Raw genomic sequence first — 22,429 nt, 5'->3', positions numbered from 1 at the left:
CACCGACAGGTAGAGGTCCTGCCCTATGATGAGCGGCCTCTTCCCGTTACTCGGAAGCAGCTGGGGGAAGCATCCACAGAGCCAGAAATGAGAGAGGTGGACAGCAGTGATGTTCGGAGACGGGGCGCCTCAGGGGAGCCAGAGCCCCTGACAGAGAAGGCCCTGAGAGAAGCCAGCTCTGCCATCGACATCTTAGGCGAAGCCTTGGTAAACAGTGGCATGCCTGTGTGTGTGCGTACTCATAAAGAAGGAAAAACAGCTGCATGTTTTTTAAGATTATTTAACCTGTGTGTCTGTTTGTGGGTGTGTGGGTGTAGTCTGTCTATCTGTTTGTCTGTCAGTGTGTATATCTTTATGTGTGTATCTGTGTGTATGTGTCTGTCTGTGTATGTGTCTGTCTGGATCTCTGTCTATGTCTGTGTGTATCTGTGTGTCTGAGTCTGAGTGTGTGTCTCTGTGTGAATCTCTGTGTGTTTGTATGTTTGTGTGTGTCTCTGTGTGTCTGCGTGTGAGTGTCTCTGTGTCTGTCTGCTGTGTGCACACCCTGCCATTCACATGTGGAGGTCATCTTGCAGGAGTCAGTATCCTCCTTTCATCCTGCAGCTTCTCAGACTTTCCCATCAGGAAGCCCTACCTCATTGTGCAGAGGGCTCCCTACTGGAAAAGAGCCTTAAGGTGCAAGATGGCAGTCTGGGGTGGCTGTGGTGCTAGGCAGGCCGCCTCCTTAAGTACAGCAAGACTGCTATTTCCTGGCAGGTGGCTGGGGCCTATTCTAAGATGTGGTCCTGCCGAGAAGATGCACTACTGGCACTGTACAAGAAGCTGATGGAGATGCCTGTTGGAACCCAGAAGGAAGATTTGAAAAACATGCTCAGGGCATCTGTCTTTCTCATCAGAAGAGCCATAAAGGACATCGTGTCCTCAGTAAGTCCCTCAGCCTACTGCCCTCAGGTCATTGACACAACTTTAGCTTTCCGTGAGATTAGGAATAAGGGTTCTCCAGCAAGAGGCGCATCCGAGGCCCCAGGGTAAGTGACAGGTGAGAGATGCCATCCTTGCCCCAGCTTTGCACAGCCTCTGTTTTTCCTTCGTCCTCAGCAGATGCACAGAGACTGTAGTCCCCACCAACAGCATTCAGTTTCCATAGTTCTCATGAGGCCCAAGGGGCTGGCAAGTCATTCATCTTTGTAGCTCTGAATAGGCTTTAGGATGAGCAGTCCACAGAAGAGGAGTTGAGGGCTGGGTGTAGCTCAGGAGGGGTGAGCTGGCGTCACATGGTCAGGAGCGTCATGTGGGGACCGTGTGGGGCCTGGCTGACCCTGCAGTGAGAGCTGTGTTGCTGACCCGGAAGCAGCGCCTAGTACAAGTGTTCATGTTGGTTGCTGATTTCCTGTTCCCTGTTGAACTCCCCCTACAGGTGCTGATCTGTCTCACCTCATTTTCTCCAGGTCTTTCAGGCTTCACTGAAATTGCTGAAAATGATAATTACACAGTATATTCCGAAGCACAAGCTGAGCAAACAAGAAACAACGCACTGTGTTGAGAGAGTTGTTCCCCTTTTACTCGCCAGGACCGGAGACTCCTCTGCCCGCCTCCGTGTCATAGCTTTGAACTTCATCCAGGTCTGAACTGCCCCCCTTGTCTTCTTGTAGCTGTCTGGCTCGGCCGTGCAGGGCTCTGCCCTAAAACAGAGACACCTGCCGCCATGCTCCCTGGTCCAGTGAGCTCCGCCTAAGCATGAGCTTTTGCTGTTTGGAGACAGAGTCTCTCAGTCTGTAATGCTGGCTGGACTTGAATGCATAGTCTAGGCTGGCTCCTTCAGACGCAGCAATCTTCCTGCCTTAGCTACCCCGGGGCTCATATTGTAGGTCTAATACCACACCCAGCTTAGTGGAGATAAAAATAATGAACGTATAAAGCTAGGAGATGGCTCAGCAGTTTATCTCCCAGTTAAAATCCCTAGAACCCACATAATGCCAGGTGGGCATGGTGGCTTGCCTCAGTCCCACCCTTGGAGGGTGAAGATAGGATCCATACAGCAAGCTGCCCAGCAGGTCCAGCCAGATTGGCAGTCACTGGGTCTGATAAAGAGATCCTGCCTTAAAAGAAGGTGTAAGAGCTATGGAACAAGATCTCTGAAATCACCTGGGGCCTCACCATGCATGCACACACATGCCAACATGCATAGGCACATGCATTCACACAATTCACATGAACAAAAGAAAGGGCTGGTGAGGTAAAGGCCTCACCAGGGGGTAAAGGCACCTGCCACCAAGCATGACAAACTGAGTTCACTCCCTGAAATGGACCCACAGGAAAAGATGCAGCAAATTGTCTTTTGCTCCCTACTCTCACTGTGGTGTGCTCATACCCAGGTATGCACTGACAGGGTAAAGACAGTGTAATTACCCAGGGAGTATTAACAAAAAGAGAAAACACGCCATTCTCTCACCAGGCGTGCTTAATGTGGGCCGGGAGTGTAAAACATTAACACATGTAAATGGCAGGAGGGTTTTGACACACAGTCTGTGAGGTGCCATGAAAATACATTTGGCTTTACTTAAACTAGCTGCGCTAGCACATCTACTTCAGGAAGCTTGGGGGGTTTGTTTCTTTCTTTTCGTTTTTTTCCTTTGTTTGTTTGTTGTAATCACTTTACAGCCTGATATCAGCCCCGCTCCCTTCTCTCCAGCCATTCCTGCCCTCACACCTCCCCTCCCCTCCCACCCCCACCCCCTTACTATGAGACAGGGCTCAGCTAGAACATGATACACCTGCCCCGGCCTCCGAGCACTGGGATTCCAGGTGTGCACCGCCCAGCTGACTTAGGGTCCCTTAAGTTAAGCTCCTTATCTGGACTTGGGAAAAATCTAAGAATTCCTTAAAATTTAATGCAAAGTTTGGTGAGGGTATACATCTGTCTTAGAGCTTTTGTCATTTCTCAAAGTATGAAGAATCTAAGACCTGGTTTTATAAAGAAACTTTTATAAAGAAATGTTCAGGGAAAACAAACATGGAAAAAATAAGTGAACGGAACAGAAGTGCTGTGTTGTGCTGTGCTCGCAGCATAAAACGTGGGCAGGATGTCACCTGTTAAAAGATGTGACAGCCCTTGAAAGATAGAGGAAGGAGGATTTCAGTAAGTTGGTTTGGCTTTTGTTTTTCTTAAGAGCCGGGTCTGTCCGTGTCACCCCAGCCACCCTCCTGAGTACAAGTGTTGCTCCCAGCCCAGCCTTCCCGCGGCCAGCACTGCAGGAGTGCGCCACTGTGCTCCGCTCCTCACGTTTAATGGTTTTAACCATTTAGGCATGCTACCCTCGGCTCCTCATTCCCCTGCCTCAGCCTCCTCTGTGCTAGGGTTCCAGGCGTGCATCTCCCTGCATGTCTTTCCCTGGTAGTCTCTGGGTACTCTGTCTCCATGTGAGATCCATCTTGTGCCAAACGTTAGCAGGGAGGGCTAGGCAGACAGCTCATTGGTGATGACACCGCTCTTCCAGAGGTCTGCAGTTGGTTCCCAGCACCCTGTATGGTTTCTCACACCCTTCTATGACTCCAGCTCCACAGGACCCAGTGCCCTCTTCTAGCCTCCAAGAACACCTGCATTCATGTGGCACATACACACACAGACACATAACACAGGTGAACACACAGACACACTCACAAATAAAAAAATACACTTCCAAAGACATCAGGGTAACTGGCTCTGAGCCTCCATGTGCAAGCCTGCTTGTTTCAGGAGCTGCTGTCCTGACGTGTGAAGGCCATAGTTACGGTGCCTTTGTGGGCCCAGCACAAAGAGAGATCCTTACTACATACTGAGCATGTGGTAAGTTTCAAGGAGGCCTAGGCTACATGGTGAGACCCTGTCACCCAACAATGGAGACAATGGATGGCACTTGTGTTCTTATACTCTGCTTCACCAGGAAGCATAGTGACCAGAGAATTGTTGGCACTCTGCTAGAAATCCAGCTCTAAGACCAATCTCTTTCCAGTTTTTAAATTCAGAAAAAGGCTTTGGTGAGATTGAGAAATACCAAGAACATAAGCCTTTCATCTTCACTGTTTTCTGTGAAGCTATCCTGATTCTGCTGACCTGCTGTGCGTCAGCTCTGTAGTTCCACTGCAAGTGTTTCCCAGAATCCCCAGCTCCTGTTTGTAATCCTCTTGCAGCTAGTCATTGTCCCTTCTTGTCCCTGCTTGTTTCCTTCATTGTTCGGTGTGACAGTCATGCTGAGTTGTACTAAGTGATCTCTGGCTTCTACCTGTAAAAATTAACAAACTGTGATGCTTTTTGTAGGAAATGGCCTTGTTTAAGGAGGTGAAGTCTCTGCAGCTCATTCCATCTTACTTGGTGCAGCCGCTGAAGGCCAACACTTCCGTTCATCTGGCATTGAGCCAAGTGGACCTCCTGGCCCGGCTGTTGAGAGACCTGGGCACTGGGAGCTCAGGCTTTGCTGTGGATAATGTGATGAAGGTGAGCCAGCCGCGTGAGGCAGGACTCTGGCCCAGCACCGCAGTTGAGAGCAGGCTGCCTAAGCGGTGTCTGAGCACCTGGATCTTCCTGCTGTTTCTACACTAACTAGCAAGAGCATAGAATGCACAGGCTGTTATCCCTGGTGGGGAACAAGTCATGAAAGTCCTTCTTCGGGGAGTTGAATGAAAGCTCACCTGGCAAGCATAAAACCCCAGGTTCCATCTGCAGCACTGCATACAGCGGGCCATACACGCCTGTAATCCAAGACCTTAGGTTATCATTGGCTACACAGTGAGCTTGAGGTCAGCCTGGGCTACCTGACATGCTGTCTCAAAAAACTGAAAAACAAAAAAGTCTTTGTCTGAGAATGCAGAGTGACAGCCTGTGGGAGCAGCTCATAGCAGTTGCAGGAGAATGGGCGCCTTCAGCAGGGGACAAACAGCCTGGGAAACAGGCACAGGAAAGCCTCACTTCTGTTTCTTACAGGCAAAAGTCCCACAGAGCCTGGTAAACTGTTCAGCACTTATTTTTAAACTCTTCCTTATCTGGGGTGTTTAGGCCTCTGCCTCCCTTCCAGCCTCCCAACCTATGGAGGGGAGAGAAGGTCAGTGTGGGGAGAGTGCACAAACCCTTTTACTTCTCCCTGCTAGTTAGGGTCAATGGGTTTTTTCAGGGCTCTATACCAATCTCCGTCAACAGAAAACACAGCCAGCAGATTCCTCCAAGCTGCTGCCCTGAAGCGTTTCTCACCATCTGTCTGCTCCAAACTTCCACACGCCACATGCCAACAACGCATATTCTCTTTCTGGGCTCTTATATTCTCAGAGCCTGAGACCCTGCCCCTCTCCATGCCGCACATGGAAGGCTGTTAACAGCTGGCAAAAGCCACTGCCCACCGTAGATGATTAATAGCTGTGGACAAACTAAAGCCCAACTAACATCCAATACTTGAGATTAAAACAAAAACATATTTATATAATATAACTGAGTTTGTAAAGAAACCAAAACTTTGATTACAGAACTGCTTACAGAACTTTGATTACAGAACCCCGGTTTGCATTAGTCCCCTATAGATTTAAAGTGTTTTATAATATTACGTTTGTGAATGGATGTGAATTAAAGAATGCTTCATAGCACATGGATGGAGAAGGCAAAGCACAGCACTGGACTTGGGTGTGCTGTGTGCCGGGACAGGGAAGAGGACTGTGGCATGGCTCTCCCTGTGCTTGCCGCCTCTCTGCCTGGTCATTATTTTCAAGTCTGCAGTGGACCTTTTGTGCTGAAGAAGTTAACTTGGTTGTGCAGAAAAATCAGCAGCAGAGATGAGATGGCTTTCTTTGCAGTTTGCAGTGAGTGCCCTGGAGCATAGGGTGTATGAGGTGAGGGAGACAGCGGTCAGAATCATCCTGGACATGTACAGAGAGCACCCTGCCCTCACCCTGGATCACCTTCCTCCAGATGACAGCAGCACACGCAGAAACCTCCTCTACAAAGCCATTTTTGAGGGATTTGCTAAGATAGATGGCAGACCAACTGAGGCTGAAGTCAAGGTGAGTTGGCCATCATGGATTGACGAAGCTGTACTCTGTTTAGAAGTGAGGCTGGAGAGATGGCTCAGAGGTTAAGAGCGCTGGCTGCTCTTCCAGAGGTGCTGAGTTCAAGTCCCAGCAAACACATGATGGCTCACAACCATCTGTAATGAGATCTGGTGTCCTCTTCTGGCATGTAGGCACACATGCAGGCAGAATATTGCATACATAAAAAAAAAAATACATCTTAAAAAAATAAAAAATTTTAAAAAGTGACCTGGAACATAAACCAACCATGCTGACCCATACCTATAATCTCAGCATTGGGAGGCCAAGCTGAGAGGGTTGCTGGGAATACTAGCCAGGCTGAGCTGGAAAGAAGAAAGGAAGGAGAGAAGGAAGAAGGAATAGAAAGAAAAGGGAGGGAGGGAGGGAGGGAGGAAGAGTGCAGTGCTACTTGAGACATGAACAAATGGCCAGTTTCTTTCTTAAGGAGCCCCATGCAGAGAAGCACAGTCTGTAGTGAGAAGCAGGTCCCTGAGCCAGGCCCTGGCCTGTCCATGCCCTGCCTGTGAGCTGAGACCAGTATTTCTTTGTCTGAGAAGAGCAGGATTACCAATGCACAAACCTTTTGTAAATTACTGGAGAATTTACTTTTAATATGAGTTACATTCTTATCACCAAACTTAGATGCTATAATTTGTCTTCCAATGTCTGAAGCTACGCCCAGAAAGCTCTTCTAATGGGGAAAGTGTTTTATTTTTGTTTTTGTTCTTAAAAAAAAAAAAAAAAGGCCCAGAAAAGAGCAGCCACAAAAGAAGCAGAAAAGCAAAAGAAAGAAGAAATGAAGGCTCTGCAGGGCCAGTTAGCAGCACTGAGAGAGACCCAGGTTGGTACCCAGGTAAGAACGTTGGCACATCTTTCACCCAAGTGCGTGGGTGTGCGGTAGTGCAGATGGTGCCCTTTGGTTTGGTTTGGTTTGGTTTGGTTTGGTTTGGTTTGGTTGGCAGCACAATTAAAAGAGGTCTGCACTGATCTTTGGGTATCCCATGTCAGTTACTAGCTGGCTCTGTTGCTGTGGGGCCTGAAGGGAAGTTCTCCAGCCTACCTTCAAAGGGGCCTGCAGCTGAAGGCTTAATTTCACTGTGTGCAAGGAAATCCAATAGGCAGTGTGCTTGAGGCCTCCTTGAGAACTGTGGGTGTCATACATGCAGTGGGAGCAGGTTCTGTGTAGTGTGGAAACTTTGCGGCACATCCTACTTCTGGGCTGCACTTAGTTTCTTAATATTAACTGTGTAGTTGAGTTCCTGAAGTTATAAGAAAAGAGGAGGGTCTGGCAAGGTGGCACAGGGGTTCTTTACTGCCAAACCAATGAGCTGAGTTCAACCTCTGGGACCCTCATGGTAGAAGGGGAACTGACTCCTTAAAGTGGTCCCCTGAGATCTGTGCTTGCCCTGTGGCATGCACATACACACAGATTAAAATCATTTTACAAATGCAAGCAGTCAGGAGTGTTAAGGAGGTCCACAGACACAAATGCAAAGTTTCTCTTGCAAGGCACAGTTGGAACCTGCCTCCAAACTACTTGTGGCCATGGCCACAGCTACTGCACAAGCTCCAGGGATGCTGTGAGATGGGCAGAGATCTCACATGCTTCTCTCTACACACATGGGAAAGAACAAGAAGTTGAGAAGCAGAAATCATGTCTCCAAACATATTTTCCCAAGAAGGGCTGAAAGTCCCCATACCTTCCCACAAAAGGCCAAGATGAGAATAGCAGGAGGAGAGAAAGCAGGGAAGGCTGGGGAGGGCGGCTCCCTTCGCCCTGGCAGTGCACCGGTAACGTCGTAGCAGGCGCCAGCCACCCAGCTGGGGCAGTTCATATTGAGTGTCTCCTTGCTAGTTTACAAGTATGGGCAAACTAGGGGTACACTCAAGGTCACAGGCTACCTGGGATATGACCCGGTGTCTGCTCACCATGCTTATGTTGGTAGGGCTGGCGGTCACTTTGGCTAGTGGAAATAAGTCACTTGTGGGGGCGTTTGGTAGCCTTGGTATGTGTCATATCTGTGGAATGGTGGAGCTAAGGGCCTGGGAGAAGGGGATATGATAACAGGAGGAAATGCTGGAGTTATTCTTGTTTTTTAAATGAAGTCTCCCCATGTAGCTCAGACTGCCCTAGAAATTCAGTCACCCAGGCTGGCCTCAAACTTGTGATCCTCTTGCTTCTGCCTCTAAAGTACCAACAAAATAAATGTTCACCACCAAGTTCAGCTTGGAAAGATTGCTAAAATAGTTTTGTGGAGCTGGGTAGAACATGCCTGTAATTATAGCGCTAGAAAAACTGAAGCAGGAGGATTGCAATGTTGAAGCCAGCCTGGGCTGCATAGATGAGACTGTCATTAATCAATGATGGATGGATGGATGGATGGATGGATGGATGGATGGATGGATGGATGGATATGATGGGTGGATAGAGAGATAGATAATGGATGGATAGATAGAAAGAAAGAAACATGCATCCTGTTATTCTTTGATAGAAATATTGAATATCTAGACATGTACTATGAGGGTAGTGCATCCTGGCTGGACTGCAGCTCACACAGCCACAGCCCGCCCGCTCCTGACCTTTTTGTCTTTGTGCCTTAGGAGAAGGAGAGTGATGCTGTGCAGCTCAAGAACCAAGGTGAGCAAATTCCCATCAGGGCAACTCAACACTGTAAACACTCCTCTGCCGAGTATGCCAGCGCTCACCTTTAATCCCAGCACTCAGAGATCGAAGGGTCTTTTGTGAGTTGGGACCCAGCCTGGGCTACATACCAAGTTGCAAGCCAGCCAGGGCTGCATAGTGAGACTCTGTCTCAAAACAAAACAAAATCACTTCCTTTAGCAGGACTGGTGTCACACTTACGAGCCCAGAGAATAGCAGGTGAGGCAGGAGGATGGCATGTGTTATGGTTGCGTTTCTGTTGCTGTGATAAGATGTCATAATCTAGGCAACTTATAAAAGAAAATGTTTATTTGGGCTCATGGTTCCAGAGGTGTAGGGTCTATGACATCATGGCAGGGTACATGGCAGCAGGCAGGCAGGTGTTATGCTGGAGCAGTAGCTGGGAGCTCACGTCTGATCTACAAGCACAAGGCAGAGAAAGACACTGGGATGGTGGGGGCTTTTGAAACCTCAAAGTCCGCCCCCAGTGACACAGCTCCTCCAACAAGGGCACAGTTCCTAACCCTTCCCAAACAGTTCCACCAGCTGGAGACCAAACATTAACCACGTGAGCCTGTGGGGGCCATTCTCATCAAAGCTCTGCAGCGCGTTTGAGGCTACTCCCAGAGCAGGGCCTTAGCTCACACAGCAGGGGTTCAGGGGTAGCTCGCGGTGGCAGTGCTGTCCTGGGGTGTGCAAGGCCCCAGATCTGACCCCTAGAACTAAAGAAAAAGAAAGAAATCTTCTTCCCTTGGCTCTGTAGTCGTAGTTACCATTTTTACTGAAACTTTAAACATTTCAACCAAATGTTACTTAAATTGTGCTTTTTTGATCTCCTCAGACCCTGAAGGAAGGAACGCTGCCCCACTCGATACTCCGGAAATCCCAGATAACCACTATTTGGATAAGTGAGTGATGTCACTTGGGCCTGTGCATGGGGGGAGGCTCTAGGCATGCAGGTCTCCTCCTTGGCTTACTCTGGCTGCTCAGTCTCTCAACTCCTCTTCCTGATACCAAAGCCTGGAAATTGCCCTAAGCTGGTCCACATGGCTCGGCCAGGAACCGCCTGAGTCTCAGCTTTGCCTCACCAGAGTTTCCCTGTCCATCCTGCTTCCTGTACATAGGCATGACCTGCGCTGTCCAGGGCAGGTCCAGCCTGGGAGGCACTAGATGCCCTCCACCTCTTCTATGACTACACCACCCACAACAGGACTGTGCCAGCACGGCTCACACTAGAGGAATCTTTATCCTGCTTGGTGAGGCCCTTTCCCTGCTAGGTCAATGTCTGGCAGGTGGAGCTGAGAGGAGGGTGGCCAGTCCAGCTGGATGCCCTCTGTGGCTGATGATAAGTGTCGACGGCCTGGACCTCCCCATATGTCCCAGGGAATAAAACCACCGAGCCGGGAGATCTGTCGAATCAGGAACTCGGTTTATTGAATAAAGCTGTCCTTTTTATAGGTTTGGGTCAGGAGGCAGGATTAAGGAAGTGAGGTAAGATGACGTAGAGGGCAAGGTTAGGTAGTGCAAGGACAGGTGGGCCAGCAACAAAACTCCACCTAACAGTTACCAGGCAGGGTTGATTTTAAGGCGGATATGCTGAATCACTTTTGCCCGGAAGTGGCACCTCTTAAATCGGAAGCTAAAGACAGGTCTCCAAACTCAGATGCAGCAGGCCTTATCAGGCCCAACATTTCTCCTGACATTGTACAAGAACCCTGAGCCATGCTCTTCTCCCCGAGAGGTCCAGCTAGCCCTTGGAGCACCAGGCGTTTCAGGACAGGAGGGGTCTGGAGAATCCTGAGTCTAGTGCGATCAGGGTTGAGTGGTCACAGTAGTCAGAGCGTGGCTTTCAGTTCCATTTTTTCTATTTCGTTGTAGTCTGTGCATCTTTTGTGGGGAAAGGAACGAGTCTTTCACAGAAGAGGGCCTGGACCTCCATTACTGGAAACACTGCCTCATGCTGACAAGATGTGACCACTGCAGGCAGGTCAGGAGCCGGGCGTGGGCCATGGCCACTCACAGGTGACTGCTGTGGGCAAGTCAGGTGCTGGGCACAAGGACACAGCTAGGGCTCCTAGGTTTTGAGAAAAAGACCAAAGCATAGATAGCCCCTATCTCTGAAGTCGAAAGAGCAGAGAAGTCATGCTTTGGCCTGGAGTGACTATCTGTGTCAGCCACTGTCTCTACCACACACAACCCAAGCCATCGGCATCCCACTTCAGGGGCACTCAAAGCATTTGTCGCTTGGCTCTTCCTATAAGTGGAGCCCTGCGGTTTGGGCCCATGCTGCCCTGTGTTGGCTTGCCTACTGCCACGTCCAGACCATAACTAATTCATGCCCGTGGCCATTTCTGTTTGGGGCTGCTGGGAGTCGCTTTATTGTTGGCAGTTGCATATTGCATTACTCCTGGGAAACAAAGAAATATCCATTGTCCCAACTAGGACCCTGATTATGGCTGTCAGTCCAGCTTAGCAGCTAATTAGTTACGATGGCTGACTCCTGAGCAGTGGTACACGCCCTGGCTCCCCAGTCAGACTCCACCCAACGCCTACTCCAGCACAGCACGTGTGTGGCTGTGGTAGGACCAGGAATGGTGGGTGGAGCCTCAGGGGATACTCACAGCTCCTTGATGGTCATGCAGACCTCCTGGTCATGAGGGTCATTGCTTATTTCATTGTCATAACCATGGAGCCAAGGTACTCTGTAGGTCACCAAAGTCTCTGCTCCTTGAGACCAATAGTTACATTAAGCCCAGAGGAAATACCTAGGTCACATCTTCCTCCAGTGCTCACCTTCTTTCTGCCCTCTTCTGCTTTGTTCGCTGAGCCTTGTGGGGTAATACAGACTTTTTCCTTCAGTGTGTAACTGAGCATTTAGCTACATGCTTTTAGGTAGAAACTGAAACCAAAGATTTGCACCAACATAAATGTGAGAAAAAAAAAATTATTCATGATAAGCAACAAAACTTGTTCACACTCCATAGACAGGGGCCAGGGCACAAAGGCACTGGGGTTCATACAGGGCTAAATGATGCCAGTGGCTGATTCATGGAAGTCATCTGCAATGCTGTTCCCCAAAGCTGTCTCCTGTACGTAGTTGAACCTCTCTCTTTTGTCCCTTGTCTGGCTCAACAGACTCTGGGACAGGGTCATAGCTAAAGGTACATAGGTCACGGTACTTTTCCACTTAGCCAAGATTCAAAGAAAGCAGAGCTATGTGAGAAGGCAGTTTTGAGGTTAACAGCCATATTAAGTTTATCCTTCTGTATGCCACAGCAGCACACATTTTGTGCAGCATTTTGGACCTTAGGACTCTCTGAAGTAAGCGATGCTTGTTACGAAGGGAAGGTTCCTGTGACCACAGTTCTTAGTAGCAGTAAACTAGAGACATGAACACAGATACTCAGAAGACAGTCTGACAGACATATTTAAGGAAACAGGAGCAGTAGCCCCCCACGAGAGCCCTGGTCTCATCACTACAGGTCTTGCCCCAGCTTACATGAGCTCTGACACAGAGTGGGCCTCCGTGTCTTCTTCCTACAGCATGTGGTGTCATTAGCAGGAGGGACGTACCACACACTTCTGGCATGCAGCCCACAATATGTATGGTGTGGGTGCCTGAAGGGGCCTCCTGGTCACCCGATGATAGGAGGCAGTCCCCTCCTGGCACTGAGGTTTCCTTCAGCAGTAGCCTTATGGTTCCTGGAATAGGGTGCCTTCTGCTTTTAATCCCTTTAACTGCTTATGTGCCTGTCCTTGTAATGCTTTCCAAGTCTGTTAGAAGTATGCGAGACCTTTTTCAGAGTGGACAGGTCTCTGAAGGTCTCCTAGAAAGAAGCTTAGGCTGGTTACCACTTCTTGAGCTTTCCTTCCTCCGTAGGCACCTCCTTGTTGTCTGCAGAAGCTCATGGGCGTTGTCAGGCCTCCACCTCATAGAGGCTCTTGGGCATTGTCTGGATGGCTTCCTCTTGTGAGCCTCAGTTCATCTCTTTGCTTTTCCTTTGTTTGGTCTAGGAACATGGGAAGAATCTTAACAATGTTTCCATCTCACAGTGGCTCAAGGCATTGTCTTGCCTTCCAGCTCACAGCATTTTCTTGCCTTCCAGTTCCAGTGATTAGCCAACTTCCATCCCTGACCCCTGAGTGATACTTGAAGGCATGTACTGTATTCTCTGAGTACTGTTTTCGGGACCTCCTATGGAAAAGCATGCCATCCTATACTACATGAGGACAGGCATATTGAGAATGGCCCTGTAGACACTCCACCTTTAGATGGCTCGGTGGTTCTTAGTACCTGTAATAGGCAGTGTGTGCAGCTGCCTCTCCAGGACTGTTTTGATTCTGTTACGTCTGCAGTCAGGTTCTGATTTGCTGTGTGCATTTTCCTGGGGAGGGGGGTATACAGAAGCATTAGAACACCAGCAAATCAGAGACTCTTCTCTCCAACATGGTAAGCCAGGGAGGTTCCTGAGGCTGCTCAACAGCTCTGGAGACAGGTCAAAGCTGTATCAGCAAGCGTGGTCCTCAGCTAATCTTCCATTCTCTAGTAACCTGAGAATGACATACAACTGAGGTGCAGGAGCAGCAGTGGTGGGTGGAATCAGGTGAAGGCTGCAGCCCCATTTGTTACTGTGTATCAAGCTGTCAGTATAATGTTTTCATAATGTCATTGCAATGACTGTGAGTTCAAGATCAGCACAGTGATCTCTGTTCTCCAGTGGCCATGACAGTTACCACAGCGCTGCACTAGGCTGCATGTCTAGCCTGGTCCTGTGGGACAGGCTTTGGCTACTAAGCCAGTACCCAGAGATACAGCCGAGTCCTGGCTACCTTACAGCTCACAGCAAAAAGAGAGGGCACCTCTGTTCTCACCATGCTTACATGTGCATGCTGCCCGTGACTGAGATGGGCACCCTTTGTCCACTGGTCATTGGCCATCTTTGCTAGGTACCTTTCTGTTGGCACCTTCTACATCTGGATGTAGCCATCTGTCCATTGTTGGGAGCCGCTGCTCTACCAGCTTGCTTTGATACTTAGATCTCGGCAGAAAGACTGCTTTCAGCGAGGCCTTCACTGGAGTCAGTGATAAATTTCCAAGTCTATCTCCTTTTGTTTGAGCCAGCAGGTGAGAAACCTTGTCAAAGTCACACCTCTCGCTTGACTTCCTTGTGAATTTACGCGTTGTGCTGAGGTGCTTTTGCTCTGGCTTAAAAGCAGTCTGGAATAAAGCAAGGTCTCTAGCTTCCACTAGAGCCTCTCGGAAAGGTCCCATGTGTTGTGTGTTAGTTTATTAATTTCAATCCTCACCCCCAACCCCCATTCGACTCTGCTGGTGGACTCCAGCAGTCCATTACATGTAGCGGGCCTGTCTTTTCTCATTCTCTGCCTCGTCTCTCTCTTTTCACTGTCTCCTCTTGTCTTTTGAACGGAAGTCTTCACAGATTCTGAAAGCCCCAGGTGGTCAGCTGGCCTCCAGCAGTTTGTGGGGCCATGGCTATGAGGAAGATATTCCTGCCAAGTATTAGAGAGGTGGGAGAATCCTGTTTACCATTCTAAGAAATACTGGGGAGCCAGAATTTGAACCCAGAGCTATAACAGACACTCCAGTCAGCTGCAGTCCCACTCCCTACCTTGGCCAACACAGGGTCTCTACAAGTGTGTGACTGTAGGCACTGGGGCCAAAGAGCGAAAGGGCCCAGGACAGCTAGCTGCCCTGGTCTCTGGCCTCTGCCTTGCCCCACGGAGGTGACACTGTGCATTCTCCTGGGTACAGGTGGTTGAGATCTGCAGCCTGACGGAGCACTTGCTGACAGAATGTGACAAGAGGGACGGCTTTGGGAAGTGCCACCGCTGCGGCGAGGCTGTTGCCAAGGAGGAGCTTCCCAGGCACATCAAAACGAAGGAGTGCAACCGTGAGTCCTTCCTGGATGTGCGCCAGCTGCTATCGGGGTCGGGCATGGGCATTGTGGAATTGAATGCACCCTTTTTCCCCCTGCAGAGCGTTCATCCAAGTAACCAAATCCTTTTTATTGAAATCATTTCAGCTGCCAAATCGGAGAAGGTGGCAAACCGCTGTCCTCTGTGTCACGAGAACTTTGCCCCTGGAGAAGAGGTGAGGGGGCCTGAGCTGAGATGGGAGCTGAGGGAGGTGTCAGACACACTCTGATGATGGTGGCTGTGTGGCATAGCCCTCCTGACCTCCTAACAGTTCAGAGGTCAGCGCTGCTCTCACCTCACTGCCAAGTCAGCAACAATGCCGTTACTCCTGGCCATAGCTTTCACGTGTGGAGCCAGGTCTCCCCAGCATCACAGTCAGGTCTATAGCCTGTTAGCCATTTGGATTAACCAAATGTGCACCATGGTGGTTAATGGTTGGTTTCTTCCTACTCAGTGCCGTGCTCTCTTCCCATCCTGTGGAAGTAGCATGGTGACACAGGCAGATTTTTGCCTCTGGTGTTTGGGTCTGCATGCAGGGCCTGAGAATCCATGGATCTACCCTTTCTTTCTGGCTCTCTGCATGGCTCTGTGGTGGTGCATGTAGGGAACCTTGGAGTCAGCTCAGGACACCCCAAGACCATGTTCTCAGCACAACATGGGATTTATGTGCCCCAGCAGGACAAAGGGCAGGGATAAGGGCCAAAGAGGGGAGTTAGAGGGAGAAGGGGAAGGGAACAAGGGAGAGGAGAAGGGGCATTTGTCCCAGAACTGGATAGACAGGAAATAGATATGGCCTGTACATGTACGGCAGTTGGTAAAGGTAAAATGGGAAACTCTGTTAGGATGAGGTGTTTAATTTTGATTGGGCGTGTTAATTAGGTGAGCCAAAGGGGGCTTTTGATTTCCGGACTTCAATACTTTTATAGCTGGACCTTGGTAGTCTGCCTCAGGAGGAAGAATTGGCCAAATAAGGGAATAGGCTTTGGTGGCTAGTTTTAAAAATGTAACCTAACTGTTTTTGTTTATCTGTTTGTTTGATTGATTGGTCAGTTGGTTGGTTGGTTGGGCTTTTTGTTGTTGGTTTTGGGAGGGGGGAATTCATGGGGAGGTTGGGGGTTTTATTTGTTTTTGTTTTTGTTTTTTGAGACAGGGTTTCTCTGTATAGTCCTGGCTGTTCTGGAACTCCCTTTGTAGACTACGTTGGCCTCAAACTCACAGAGCTCTGCCTGCCTCTGCCTCCCAAGTGCTGGGATTAAAGCTGTGCACCACTGCTCCCCAGCTAATCTAACAGTTTTTAGCAAAGCAGTGGAAAAAGGGAAGAAAGGCAAGGCCTGCCAGAGCCATGTTTGCTATGCTCTGGCCAGCTAGAGTCAGTGCCCACCGTGCCAGGCAACTCCAGAGGCCTGCTCTTGGCTCTACTTCTGTCCTAGGAGATGCTATGAAATTTTTCTGGGAAGACACAACACATGTCCGTTCATCCCAGACGGGGATCCCACAATAGTACCGACACCATCGAAGTGAACTTGTTGAGCCATGACTTGTATTAAGATAAGAGGAATCTAGGCAGGGCTTACTTACAGAAGCAGAAATGACTCATCTGCATCCCCAGTGCCTACCCCAGCATGGGTGACAGCTCACTGAAGCTGGGAACCTGGAACTCTGTTCAGGCATACAATTGTCCTTTCCAAGTGACTCATGGGTCTAAACCTCTTCCAAGCAGCTCATCTTGTTTCTGCTTCCTTCTGTCAGCTGGACTGGTCTCAGGGTCTTCTTTGTAGCTTAGCTGTATACACTGGGAGGGCCTAGTAAATCCGATCAGTGTCAAGGACTTCCTGAAGCTATTTTGAGTTATTTACCTTCCTGCTTAAGGATCCTTCACAAAGGATAGAAGGAAACTGTTACACAAAGCTAGCAGTGTTAAGAATGGCAGCAGCTCACTAACTTACCTGCTTTCAGTGTCTTGCTAAACTCACGGATGAGAGTAGGTGTAGAGCCACGGCCACTCCTGCCCTTACGGATGGTCACCCCACAGTCCCTTTGCCTGGGAGCTGACTCATAGGCTCAGATAGTGTCCTCCTCTCTGGAACTTTCTGTCCAGACCAGGAATCAGCTGTCCTGCTGAGAGGTATGGCCCTCTCAGAGGCACAGGCAAGGCCATTGCTGCCGAGCCACAGTGGACAAAGCTGGGACACATACATGTCACATACCTTCTGACCTTGTCTTCCTGGCAGCCCAGCATGTTTCTTCCCCCAACTCTGTAGCTTCGCCAACCTCAAAGGCCCTAAGGGCAAGAAATTATTGTTTCTAGCCCAGCACAGCCTGGATGGCACTGGGGCCAGTGGGTCCAGTTTCTTCTGCCATTATCTGGTCCCCAGGGGTGACCAGAGTCAGGTCTGTTCTGGAGCCCAGGGCAGGGCTGTCATTGTGGATACCCACTGAAGATTGCTTGGGTGTGTTGGGAGCTTGGGTTCTGTAGCTGGTCTCCCCAAATCTGTAAGTAAAGCGTGTCCTAAGCACTGCATCCACACTGAGGCCGCTGTCCCTGACCTCTCTTCATTTTCCATCTCAGTAGCTGCCTTCACCAGACACTCCCAGCTGCCCACCCTGTGCTCTGCTGGTCTCCACAGTGAACAGTACTGAACCAACCAGCAGCTGCCTCCATTCTCCCCTCCATGCCCGCCATGGCCAGGAGCTAATACCTCCTCTCTGTCCGCAGCTGTATGCTGTTGCTTGCTTTCCCTCTTCTGTATATCTACGCTACACAACATACACCCATTTACCACCTCATGGTTTCCCAGACTCGGGCCTAGGCAGCTGGGCCTCTGCTGGCTGCTCATTCATGGTCTCCTGGGGCTACCATGGAATGCTTAGCCAACCTACAAGTTCACCTGCAGCTCACGGGGGGAGGGGCCACTGCATAGTGCACCCTAGCAGCTGGCAGAAACATATCCTCCTGGTAGCAGGACTCGGGTTCCACTCATCAGGATGGAATGTGACATGCAGGCTCACCAGACTGTAAGACAGTCAGCTGCAGGTGGATAGGAGACTCGGGTTACCCTAAGGCCCAAGAAGGGCAGGGAACCATGCTTCCAACCCTCTCACTGGCTTAGCCCTCACTCGCATCATCAAGAGTGAGTGGTCTATTGTGGTGACACCCCGGGTCCCTTGGAGCCACCAGGCTAACGTGCTGTGCCTCCTCTTTGCTGCAGGCATGGAAGGTTCATCTGATGGGCCCTAGTGGGTGCACAATGAACCAGCGCAGAACACACGTTCTCTGCAAGGCTGCAGCCCCGCAGCAAGGTGAGACACAAGCGACACGTGGGGCATCCACGTTCTGCCCCAGCTTGGCTGAAAGGTAACCCGAGTCTCCTATCCACCTGCAGCTGACCTAGTAACCCCATTCTCCAAGTGCAGCAGCCTATGGCTGCTCCCCACAAATCCTCCTGGCAGCTCACCAGGGGCTGATGAGGGCCACCATAGCTGCTGAGCCTTGTGTCCTTTGTCATCCCTCTCCGGCTGCCACTGGGTGTATCTGTCCTAGTGTGGGTTCTCCCAGCATTCGTGCTGTCACTGTGGGGACTGCAGGCCATGTGAGCGTCAAAGCTGTGAGGGTCAGAGCTGCTCCTCTCACATGGTTCTGTCTCCACTGCAGGGAAAGGCCCAGCAGCATCAAAGTCAGGCACCTCGGCACCCAAGGTTGGAAGCAAGATCCCCACCCCAAAGGGGGGCCTGAGTAAGAGCTCCAGCAGGACATACACGCGACGTTGACAGAGTTTCCACTTCTGTCTCTGCCCAGGGGCTTTGCAAGTTTCTCTCTTCTAAGCCATGTGTGTTGGCATGGTGGTGCAGGGCTCCACCTGCTGTCCCTTGGCCTCTTGTGTCCCAATGTCTACTCTCACAGGAATAGAGTGTATGGATATGACCAAAGAACCCGCCACAGCTAGGTCCTGTAGTGCTCAGGCACAGAAGAACTTCTTGCTCAGGAAGCCAGCAAGCACAGCACCTACTTCCCTTGCTACTGAGAAGATACACCCCAAACTTTGAGCTCACTGGTGTCTGTTGCACACAGTAGGCTTTGGTGGCCCTAGAGGACAGCAGCAAGCCACGCTGAGCCTGCTGTGCCATCTCTCGCTGGCCTATGTGCTAGATTGTCACACCATGTACAGCAACAAGCAATAAAGGAAAGCAAAAGACAGCCATTCTGAGAACTGGCCCCTCCCATACTCACTGTGCCTGATGCTCCTGGTCACACATGTCCCTGTGACCCCCCACCCCGGACAGCCTAGACACCTTTCCTCAGTGGGTCGGGGGCTCTGCTGCAGAGCCCAGGTTGATGTTGCTCTCCTGCCTACCCTATGCTCCCCTGACCATAGCCCGCCTGCAAGCCTCAGTTTTCTTTATGGCAATATGAGCACCTTGCACATTTGCCTAACCCACAAAGTTACCCCACACACACCTTGCTGGCCCAGAGCCTCCAAATCAGTTCTGTCTTTCCCTGCGATGTAACCAAACCCACTTTTCCAAATCATCCTTAGTGTGTCACTAACAAGTGCTTCACTGAACAGTGGCGCAGACCTCAGGAAACACCCATCAGCAGCCTCTACCCGCCTTCCTTCCAGAAGCTCCAGTTAGACACACATCTGTGGGAAGGATGGAGTCCATCTGAAACCCTCCTGGAAACGCCCGTGTCCTCGTCCCTCCTGTCTCTGTCGCCACCGTGGGCTGAAGGATGTGCCCACTGAGGGCCTGCACTGTGCCTGCTTCCTGAGGTTTTCCTAATGCCCCTTTTGGGATGTATAAGATTGAGAAACTGACTATTATAAAATTAGGGCATATTTCTGTAAAATTCCCAACCATGTGAAACAAAATGCCTAAAAACTTATAGGCACCTGAGCAGCAAGCACCCTGGGTAGTTAACCCCATGAGTCACCCCTGCATCCGGCAAACAGCTCTTGCTTTGCTTGACTCAGAGTACCAAGTGGAACAGGATCTGTTGAGAGGAGGATCCTGTCAGAGGCTGTTAGCAGTGAGAGAGCATGAAATGCCTAAGAGCAGAGCACAGGTACTAAGGATGACAAGGCAGTCCTTCGGGTCAGAGATGCCAGCCACTGATTTCTGGCCCACCTTAAAGTACAGACGATAACGGAAAGTTAACCTTAGAATGTAAGAAACCGATACCTGTAATGTCTTCTATCTGTTGTAACCTTAAGATACTTGTGAAAATCCTTCATTTTTAACCTGGCTTGGTGGCTCAAACCTGTACTCCTAGCACTTGGGAGGCCAAAGTCAGAAGCTCACCGCAAATTCAAGGGAAGCTTGAGCTACAGAGTGAGACACTGACACAGAATTAAAACAGAAAAAAAGAATCCTTCGTTTTTAGCTGCCATGTTTTGCCTGTTCTAGAATCATGAGTCTCTGCAGAGGTGACTGGCAGCCACACAGCTCTACACCCCTGTTCTTGATTCAGGAAAGGAGCTAGGAATCCCAGCCGTTTAATATCTAAATGTGGAGCACTCCTCAAACCTTCACGAACGATACATTGTGGATATTTAATATTTATTTATATTTTTTTCATAAAAGATATTCTATTAAATCTAATTTAAAAGAATTGTGTCATATCTGATACTAGAATACAAATGTAAATACCTTTAATGGAAATTTGCAACTTTTTAATGTTTTAACATAGTTTTCTATTTGTCTTTATTTCAGGTACCAGAAGTATAAAATAATATATTTTTATTGTCATTGTTTTAGGGTTTATGTGCTAATTTGCCTTGAGTACATTAATACAGTAAAAAGATCATTCAGTGTTCTTGTCACCTCTATTTTGAGATTTTTATATACATATCTCATGTGTTTGTTTTTTCTTATATGTATTCCTTATATGTGTGTTTTGCCTGCATGTATGTTTGTACACCACATGTGTGCCTGGTGCCCGTGGAGGTCAGAAGAGGATCCTCTAGAACTGGAATTACAGGTGGTTATGAGGACCATGTGAGTCGTGGGAATTAAACTCAGGTCCACTGCAAGAGCAACAAGAGCACCTAGCCACCAAGCTATCTCTCCTAAAATCCTGTTTGTTTTGAGTCAGGGTCTCACTGTGTATCCCTGGCTGGGCTTGAAGCTCACAGTATAGACCAGGCCGACCTTGAACTCAGAGATCCACCCACCCCTGCCTCCCAAGTACTAGGAGTAAAGGCAAGCACCACCATGTCCAGCTCAAAGTTGTAATTAAGGAGCAAGCAGCTGGTGGGCTGGAGGCATCTGTCACTCAACGACTAGTGTGCTTGCCTAGTGTGCACAAAGCCCAAGGGTCGGTCTCCCAGCACTTGTTGTTTGGAAGCAGGCGATCCCAAGTTCCAGGTCATCCTTTGGCTACATGTGAATTAGAGGCCAGCCTGGGCTACATGCAGCCCAACCTAGAAGGAAGGGAAGGAGGGGAGGGGAGGCTGTTGTAAATCACCCTGATGTTCGTAGTGAGAGTAGCTCGGCCCTTAGTGTTTGCTGAGGAGAGATGCTTGGGAAAGCTGGGTCTTCACAGCAGTGTTTAAAATGAGTTTACCTGCAGGACAGAGAATGTGCTCTGTGGGGTCACTTCAGAGTCCTGTGGTATTTGCAGTCGCTGGCAAGGGCTGCAGGTCACAGTCTGTCGGAAAAAGTTTACAGTCTGCCGTAAAGCTGAATGCTAAGCTGCGGGCAGGACAGAATTCACCCTGTAGATCGAATCCACAACACCTGAGACTTCTCAAGGTGAGGCACAGCATTACATTCAACGTATTTCCTTTCTGCCGAGGAGCAGTGAGTCAAAGCTTATCTATATAACACACTAATTTTGCAGTCCCAGAAGACAAATAGACAGGCTTAAGGCATCGTTTTAAAGAGGTGCTTTAAAAAAAAAAAGGTCTCATCATAGCCAAGGGTAACCTCAAACTCACAGTCTAACTGAGGATGACCTGGAACTTCTGACCCTTCTCCGTGCTGATATTCCAAGCCTGTGCTACCATGCCCACAGCAAGAATTTCCAGATGTACACCTTGAGACCTTAGTGGTAGGCAAAACCCCTCCTGCTCTGAATGAAATTCTTGGGCGCTTTCCATGACTCCATAAGAGCTACCTCTATGTCAGACCCTTGTCAAAGGGTTAAGGGCTTCTGCAAGGAGGGTTCTCCTGGGCCACTGAGAAGGTCTGTCTGGGAGTGCGGAAAAGAGACTGTGGTGGTTTGGATGAAAATGGCCCCCAAAGACTCATAGGGGTGGCGTTATTGGAGATGTAGCCTTGGAGTAGGTGTGTCAACAGGGGCTGGGCTTCAGAGTTTCAGAAGCTCAAGCCTGGCGCAGTGTCTGTTCCTGGCACCCGCTGATCTGGATGTAGAACTCTCTTAGCTACTCTCTCCGGCACCATGTCTTGTTTGCTACCGTGATGATAATGGACTAAACTTCTGAACTGTAAGCCAGACCCAATTAAATGTTTTCTTTGTAAGAGCTGTTGTGGTCCTGGTGTCTCTTCACAGCAATAGAAACCCTAAGACAGAGACCATCCTGGGAAGCTCAAGTGGTCACTCAGTGGATGGTACTGCCTTCTGACCACAGGTGGGAGGTCTGGGCCAGGACAGAAACAGAGCCTGATGACTGCGCAAAGGACCCACACAAATGTCCCCAAAACAAGGGGTCCATGGAGCAAATGTTTTGTATGGTTCATGAAGACATCCTGTCCTCTGTGCAGCACCTGGTTGGTCACTGTCCAGCCTCAGTGAGCACGGAGAGCCTCTCTGACGGTCTC

At 49.6% G+C, this 22,429-nt stretch overlaps 1 protein-coding gene across 3 annotated transcripts in view; it reads left to right on the top strand.

Annotated features, from left to right (window-relative positions):
* The window catches only part of Cep104 (centrosomal protein 104), a 34,953-nt gene extending 12,822 nt beyond the window's left edge, over positions 1–22,131 (top strand). For 2 of the 3 annotated variants that reach the window (XM_021655171.2, XM_021655164.2), the window contains exons 10-22: positions 10–207; positions 757–924; positions 1,449–1,622; positions 4,298–4,474; positions 5,818–6,024; positions 6,797–6,904; positions 8,653–8,689; positions 9,555–9,621; positions 10,592–10,700; positions 14,487–14,625; positions 14,758–14,825; positions 17,860–17,950; positions 18,303–22,131. In XM_021655171.2, coding sequence (XP_021510846.1) covers positions 10–207; positions 757–924; positions 1,449–1,622; positions 4,298–4,474; positions 5,818–6,024; positions 6,797–6,904; positions 8,653–8,689; positions 9,555–9,621; positions 10,592–10,700; positions 14,487–14,625; positions 14,758–14,825; positions 17,860–17,950; positions 18,303–18,418 — 1,659 coding nt within the window. In that variant the 3' untranslated portion in view covers positions 18,419–22,131. The remainder of the gene's footprint in view (positions 1–9; positions 208–756; positions 925–1,448; positions 1,623–4,297; positions 4,475–5,817; positions 6,025–6,796; positions 6,905–8,652; positions 8,690–9,554; positions 9,622–10,591; positions 10,701–14,486; positions 14,626–14,757; positions 14,826–17,859; positions 17,951–18,302) is intronic. The other variant, XM_021655187.2, reaches the window with a different exon arrangement.
* Positions 22,132–22,429: the final 298 nt, after the last annotated feature.

This window comes from Meriones unguiculatus, chromosome 3 (assembly GCF_030254825.1).
Source record: "Meriones unguiculatus strain TT.TT164.6M chromosome 3, Bangor_MerUng_6.1, whole genome shotgun sequence".
Classification (NCBI taxonomy): Eukaryota; Metazoa; Chordata; class Mammalia; order Rodentia; family Muridae; genus Meriones; species Meriones unguiculatus.
The sequence above is the reverse complement of the archived record's forward strand: the minus strand, read 5'-3'. Positions and strand labels throughout refer to the sequence as shown.